General features: G+C 35.6%; 1 protein-coding gene across 1 annotated transcript; it reads right to left on the bottom strand.

Moving 5' to 3' along the window:
• Positions 1–244: 244 nt before the first annotated feature.
• LOC104890064 (DNA ligase 4) lies at positions 245–4164 on the bottom strand. Its single transcript, XM_010675423.4, has one exon. The coding sequence runs from the start codon at positions 4042–4044 to the stop codon at positions 472–474; it is 3573 nt and encodes a 1190-aa protein (XP_010673725.1). The 5' UTR covers positions 4045–4164; the 3' UTR covers positions 245–471.
• Positions 4165–8211: the final 4047 nt, after the last annotated feature.

Raw genomic sequence — 8211 nt, 5'->3', positions numbered from 1 at the left:
TTTATAATAGAATACACAGGACAATGTGTAATTTGTGCAGTGCTTTGATACCTAAAATCCCTTTCTTCCTTCATATCTCTTATTGGGTGTAACTAAAAATTATAAAAAAATTTGATATTTGAAATCCTCGCATTGAGACGAATCTAACAAAACCCTGCTTGACTATTTTTTCTTATATAATAACGCGAGATAGTTTAACAAACTTGTTGATGAATAATGCCACAAAGAGCCAAATGGTGCAACTAAAAAAATACGGAGGTCGTATGACTTTAAAATCTTCAAACCAATATACGGAAACCAGTAGTGATGCTGAAAGGACCTTAATGCTTCCATTACAAAACTATAACAGTTGGAATGATCCCTATACCTTGATTGAACACCAATTTTCGAGTTTGGTTAGCATAATACAATTGACTATACAACATTTTACAGTTGATCAGAAGAAAAAACACAAGTCAGTATACAAACCCGTCAATCCTTGAGTAACTGCTTTACAAGTTCCCTATAGCTAACTTTCTTCTTCTTCACCGGTTCTACTTGGGTTGGTTCTACGGACGATCCCTCTTGTGATTGTGTTGATTGTAAATTTCTGTCTTCAATAACAGCATTTGTAGCTTGAGATTTCCTCCTAAGACTTGGGAGCATGTCTAGCAACATTGCTTGAACTGGATCAAGCATGACCTCCAATTTCCCTGATGTGGAGTCCGTCGTGTCTTTCTCAGGTTTACTGCAAGCAACAATGCCAGGATTGTCTAAGCAGCGACGTCCTATCTCATCGAGTTCAGGCTTGCGTTCTTCTTCCTTTTTCTCTTCGTTCTTTTTCGATAATTCATATCTTGAACTTGAACCAATATTCTCAGATTCTAAACCAGATTTTCCCAGTGTACTGGTCTCATGCTCGCTAGTCTTATCGTCAATAGCATCAATAGCAATGTCCTGGAAAACACGGTCATGCATTTTAAGTTCAGGGCTTGCTTTCACTGGTGCATAAGTTTCTTCTTGCTCGCTAGAATCATCATCAGAGGCAATTTCTTGTAATTTAGCCGGCCTACTTCCGACTCTGGCCCTTTTTGTTCTTGGAGGTTTGCTGACAATGGTTTTGCCTTTCCTAGTGCTAGTTCCAAGAGGCCTTCCTCGCTTTCCTTTGCCTTCCCTAATAAGGGGAACGATCTTTGGAGCAAGTGTCGTTGGCTTTTCTTCACGAAACGAGGAGGCTGGGCATTTTTTATGATCCTTATCATCTTCACCATTCTCTTCTTCAGAAGGCAATTCTTCTAAGGTAGCTGGCTTCAGATTGTATGCCACTTCGGACAATTTCTGCTCCTCCTTCAGGCAATCCTCCAACCATTGGGATCCAACAACATGAAGTCTTTTACTATGTAAGATGCGTTTCTGGTCCCCTGGGAAACTCTGAAACAAGGTATCGAAAATCAGCTTATGCCCCGGAACTTGCATGACAACTATATGGGTTGCTTGAGAAGGGTTGTCGGTAACTTTCCCACCACCTGAAGAAACTTCCACTTTCATCCTCCTCGTGGCTATTTTCAAGAAACTGTCCCAGTCAACAGAATGGGACTTTGCCAATAGATGGAAATATACGCGGCAGCCATGGAAACGACCCCATTCTTCGCGTGGACAGTACTTCCTCTTGTAGTAGTCAACAGTTTTTGCATCTTCTGACTTATTCACATTGCAAAAGATCTGCTTCAGCTCAGCAACATTAAGGTCCCAGAAGTAGGAGTCGGAGAATTCATCAATTTCCTCCTGTAACTTTTTTCTTGAAGATTCTGAAAGGAAGACAAAATGCTTGGGCCTCAAGGGAAGAAGCTGCTTCTGTGAGCAACAATCAAGAACCCACGAGTAGTGGATAACATCACATCCACGCCTCTTTACTGCTTCATACTTGATCCCTCGACTCTCTGCCCCAACACAGTGAGTAACTGTGTCGTTCAGATTCATGGAGAAAGTTCCACCATTCTCAACAACTAACTTGTGCATGGAATTCAGAGAATGATCAGAAGGCACATTGACAAAGTGAAAAACCATATTTGAAAATATTTGTGATTCCCCCTTTACACTAGAAACATCAGTCTGAGTGAAATGGGAAGGAACTGCAAGATTAAGTTTCCTATTCCCTCCAGTTTTCGCAGCTCTTGCACGCTTGGACTTATCAGATGGCAACCCTTCATTATCTGCACCTCCTCCTCTTTGTGTTGTTCCATTACTCGAATGTACAAGATCCAGGAAAGACTGAACATCAAGACACTCATGCCAAGGCTTGTCATATCTCACCCGGTCAATCCGAGGAAACCTTAAGCTGTAAGGTGCAGCAAACACCTCGGAACTTATAGTACGAATATCACTAGTAATTGAGACAATCACAGACTTCTCAGGGCTCTCAACCCAAACATCTGGCCTTTCCTTAGAGTGGTTAGTAACTTGGTAAAAACTTGGTGCTGCCTTCTTTGGATATTCGTATTTCCTAAAATACGGCTTCAATTTGGTCACCAGTTCATCAAGCTCCTCATCAGAAAGTCCTGTACCCACTCTAACAAAAGAAACGAACCTCCTTGGGTAGCTACCAGGAGCAGTCTTCTCCGCGAGGCCCAACAAAAACTGACCCACCTCCCCTCCTCGACGACCAGAACCATAATACCCTCCTATGATCAGAACATCCAAATCAGCACCTGCCTTGTTGTAATCAGGCTTCACCTTAAGCCACTTCCCACTCCTATCTCCCGGTTCCCATTTCGAACCAAGGTCTTTCAACACAACTCCCTCATCCCTATTCTCAACTGTCTCCTTAAAAAACCTCTCGGCATCTTCCACATGGTTAGCTATAATCGACCAACACGGCTCCCCTACACCTCGATGAGCATTGAGATTAACATTACTACTACCATTCGGCAACAAAATCTCCAAACGACCCTTTACAGGTCTCACAACCTTCCTAAGAAGTTCATGTCTCTCCTTCAATGTCTGATGAATCACACTAGTATCACCAACATAAAGCACATCAAAAGCAACATAACACAATTGTCTGTCACTATCTAAACCTTCCTTAGCAGCCTTAGCAATCTCTTGATTCGACCCGAAATCAGCAAAACGATTAGTAGCTTTATCCCAAACCAACATTTCTCCATCAAGAATACAACCATCAACTAACACATTCTCTACAATAACATTTGACATACCATGTTCATATTCACTATGATCAATAAAATTTCGAGAAAAATAGTTTACCTGAGAGCCATTCTTATGAATTTGAATTCGATCACCATCGAATTTACACTCAACTACAACCTCCTTTCCATGAAGCCTCTTCCAAGCAACTCTACAATCTGAAACCCTAAACGCAAGCTGAGGTCTCACAGCTTTTCCAACCTCAATGTCTTGTCTCTTATGCCTAACATTCCGATCACTCAATTTCTCACAAACAAGCCGTAAATCACATGTTACATTGAACAAATCCTCAGCATCAGGATGAAATTCCTGAAAAATACTCTTCTCACTAATCCCTAACTTCAAATCCTTCAATATTATCATGATAATCCACTTCATCTCTTGCGAATTCGTCTTTCGTATCATTTCGCCTAGAATTTCAGTTTTCGCATTCCGATTCTCGGCGTTCGCGAGACGATCGAGAAGTCCGTTTACTTCGCGAATCGTAATTCCGCCGGAGACGGAAGATTGTCGGCGTTGGAGAACTTCGGCGGCGATTGAAGAGAAGTTTCCGGCGAAATTTCCGGCGATTTTGGTGCCGCCTTTACGCCAATTGATGAGTTTTTTGGCGTCTTCGGAATCGCGAGAAATTGCGAGAGCGTCGAGGAGAGAGAGAGCGAGGACTGATTCTTTGAGGCCATAAGAACCTCGTTCGCGATCTAATGAAGGTAAAATGAGGCGAATTGATGAGAAATAGTCGATTGGTTTGCAGTAAGTGTCGAGGAATTTGCGGAATTTTATGCGTTTTTGAACGGATGACTTTGATTTTGATGTCCAGTTGAAGAAACTTACTAGTACGCTGAACTTGATCTTGTCGCCCATTTTGAAGAGGAGAGGAGAGAGAAAAATGGTGGTGAGGGTTTAGTGGGAGGAGGAGAGAGAAACCGCCATGGAACGGTTTAAGGAGGAGCTTCTTCGAGACGGTATTGAAACTATTGATGATGAAATTGAATTGAATTGAATTTCGTGGATTAATTTGAAATTCCAAACGGCGTCGTTGGACACTTTTGTTTAAATTTTTTATGGCCCTTCTTTTTGTTTGAGAAAAAGAAATTTTGTAAGAAAAAAAAAATTTAAATACAAGTCTTTACTAGAAACAACCTTTTATAACAAAAAAAATCTGGCAAAATAAGATTTTAAAAATAAATCTTTTCATGAGGAACAACCTTGACCCATTTTCCGGATATTGGCCAATTATTTTGCAGCTTCAATTGACAAAAACCAAACATGGCAAGGAACGTAACCCACATTTCTTATGTTTCAACCTGATTTCCCTTCATATATTGATTGAGTCAACATCGGAAAATACTTATTGGTCAATGTCGAAAAATGGAGAAAAACATGGTTGAAACATAAGAGATGCAGTTCATGTGCACTTCACATGTTTGGTTTAATTTTAACGAGTCAACGCTTAAAAATGGTTGGTAAATGTTGAAAAATGTATCGACGTTATTTCTTGCAAAAATATTTTCTTCTTAATTTCTTTTGTTTTGCCAAATATCTCTTAGAAACTTGTTTCTCGCAAAAAAAAAATGTATTTAAAATGTCGTTTCTAATAAATTTTCCAAAATTTAAATATATTATGAGTCAAAGACTCAAAGATGAATGTCCAATCATTTAATGCGTGCACCATTTTTCTTTGCCTAGCTATGAAGTAGTCATGTTGTAATATAGTAAGACGGAATATCTAAGATAAGAGTTATTGTACAAATGAAAAACTCTACTATTAATATGGTGGAGCACTCAGTTATTTTTTTACACCAAAAAATAAAAAGGAATCATATAGCAATTACTTCCACCGTTTCATAATAAGTGAAACACTTACAATTTTAGAACGTTTCAAAATAAGTGAAACATACCTTAAATGGAAAAAAGAAAGTGACAAAATGACAATAATACCCATCATAAACTTGTGTAATTTGCTTTTCTCTCTCCTACTTCTGATAACATAAAAGGGTATTTTATGACTTTTTGGCTTTTGAAAGTGATGTTTATTAAATCTTGTGCCCAATGCCTATGTTTCACTTATTATGGAACGGAGGAAGTATTTCACTCTTTTGTTCTCCCTCTTTCACAACAAAATTGTCAAACATGTTTATCCGTTACGTAATACTCTCCTTCATTAGCTTCACTTGAACAATTTCAAAAACCTATTGATTAATCAAATGAAATTAGGTTTTTCTACGTAGTGCACTTGTACTTTTTAAAATTCTACGTGGAACCTTCACTTTTTTAAAACCTATCGATTGAGCAAATAAAAAGGGAAAGTACCATAAAGATAACTTAAAAAGATTGAAAGTACCAAATAGAGAAAGAAACAAGAACAACAGTACAATATCGAATTTCAAAAAACACAAGAGCACTCCATGGAGAACTTTTTTTATACTTTGTTTTACGTTTGTCTGAAATAAGAAACCATTAGCTTCAGGAGTATGTATGACTCAGTATGAGCATTGAGCAATAGCCAAAAATATGAATATCTTGGACATATTTCTCGAGCACTACACAGTGAATGGTGCTTGACATTAAAATTGGCCAGTGTTTGGGCTTGACGATAAGTGTTTATGTGGAAAGGGCCTTGGGCCTTGCTTTACTTTATTCTCAATATACATAACACAAAAAAAAAAAAAACCTTATTTCCCAATTGTCAACATTTGATACCAATATACTTCAAAAAGATACACAAATAAGAAAGCCATTTGAAACCGAAATAATATTCCATTATGTTATCTTGTTTAATATAGACAAGGAAATAAGGCCCTAAAGGTTACTAATTACTCTCTCGATTATTTTTAAACCGAAGTATTTAGGTGAAATTATCTCATATAATATTAATTGATGAGAGATATAAAAATTACCTTCCGAAGATATCCTCTTCATCTCTAATTTATTATTTCATTTACTATTTTGCGATCTTCAAGATATATGTTACTATTATGTTTTTTAGTAGGTATTTGTAAATACTATTAAAAAATTGATTTTTGAAGATTTATGTTATGGTTAATATAATTCTTACTTGAATTATCTGGTAATTTGAAAAAACTCTTACCTTAAATTAGAGCTGATGAACTCCAATCCGGACCGCAGACCTGACCCATGATCACCTCTACCTTAGACACTTACGTATTAGGTTCAAATTAAATCTTGTCAAATGTGGTTTTTGGGAGTAGAGGTCTTCTTATTCCCCCCTTACTCTCAAATGAAACTATAAAATATACTCCCTCCATCCCAAAATATAGTTCTCGTTTCTTTTTCCAAAGGCCTCGAGATGTACTTGTGATCTACGATATTTTCTATTTCGTATTATTAAAAAAAATATAAAAAGTTGATATTATGAATATACACGTTGAGACGAATCTAACAAGATTCCACATAGATATGTTTTTTTATATACATTACTGAGAGTATTTGATCAAAGTTTTTAAATTTTGACTCCCAAAATAGAAACAAAAACTATATTTTACAATGGAGGGAGTAATCCTTCTCTTTATCATCTTTCTATGAAAAGAAATTTCACCTTATAGTTTTCTTTTAAAAATTATAAATTAGGATTTTTGACGATCAAATCCAAAAAATAAAACAATAAAGTAAAATCATAAGAAGTAATAAGTTAACTGAAATTAAAAAGCGAAATATAATCATCTTTCTATAAGTTATCATGAGACTCCTTCATAAATAAGATTTTTCCCATTATAATATGCTACGTGGAGGATGAACTCAAACTTGATCTACTATAGTCTAGATGTACATAAAATATTGTCTAGAACATGTATAAACATTACTCCATAATATATGAGTAGTGGGTATTTCACAAAGTCACATGTTGGATCAAACTAGGGCAGTGACTTAACAATTATCAAGAGAGATTTACAAAAATATTATATTAGAAGAGTTGGTTGCATGAAATGTGCTTTCCCTCTCAATTTAATCAAAAGTCAACTTAGATTTGTTCATAAGTGGGCAAAGTATGGTCAACCATAACAGCTCACATAATTTTAGTTACACTGTTACATGCAGGTCACTAGAAGGTTCATGAAAGATCTAGGAGAGTGGGATTAGTCATAGTCGACTAGTCGTATATGAGGAGCTTGTGTTTTCTAAGACATTTGTGCACTTCTTTTTCCTCACCTTTATAAGCTCAGTATGGACTTGTTTTTCCCGACTTATTTTCAGTTTAGTTTAGTTCGATTCAGTTTAATTCAGGTTTAGACAATATTTTTACTCTCACATATCTAATATCACTATTCATTTCAGTTAAATAAGCTATTTTATGTCCAAAAAAAACATATCCTATTTCTTCACCGTATTTAGAATCAAGGTTAATTTAGTTGGTTATTAGAAATCCTCTTTTTATTCTTGTGATAAGAATTGATATTTATCCATCGTACAATTAGCAATTTCTCCTTATTCTTGTCACTATCACTAAATATCTAATCTGTTTTTCCTCCTTTGTTGTTAGTCTTTTCTTATCTTTTTTTCACTCACCACAAAATAGATACGCACCAAATGCGCATAATCATAAAATAAATACGCTCCAAATGAGCAAAAAATAACCTTGAGTTTACCATGCACATGGTACACCCGAATATATGATGGATGTATTCACCCATAACCTTTTAAAGTTACCATTTTACTTTTTGAAGATTAGTAAAAAAAAAATGAATATTTTTTTTATATATTTCTTTTGCTTACTTCAATTATTACAATTTTGAAAGTATGCTGAAAAAAATAATCATGATTAGAAATTTTAGAATTAAATAAAATAATACACATATTTTTTATCTAGAAATTAAACCAACTAGCTATAAAAAAGACGCGCAATATATAATTTTAAAGTTACACTATCTTCTTTTAATGTACGTAGAATAGAACTCTGAAATTTCTATAAAAAAAAAAGCAAGAATAATCCTAACTTTAATACAAGTGTCCACTAAAAATTAATAATAATTAACTTTAATATAAGTGTCCGTCATTTAATATAAAAGGAAA

This window comes from Beta vulgaris, chromosome 4 (assembly GCF_026745355.1).
Source record: "Beta vulgaris subsp. vulgaris cultivar EL10 chromosome 4, EL10.2, whole genome shotgun sequence".
In the NCBI taxonomy this organism is placed as follows: domain Eukaryota; kingdom Viridiplantae; phylum Streptophyta; class Magnoliopsida; order Caryophyllales; family Amaranthaceae; genus Beta; species Beta vulgaris.
Note: the sequence above shows the minus strand (reverse complement) of the source record. Positions and strands in the feature narration are given on the sequence as shown.

Excerpts from the sequence above, each read along its gene's own strand:
- LOC104890064 (XM_010675423.4), bottom strand. The coding sequence starts at position 4,044 with ATGGGCGACAAGATCAAGTTCAGCGTACTAGTAAGTTTCTTCAACTGG.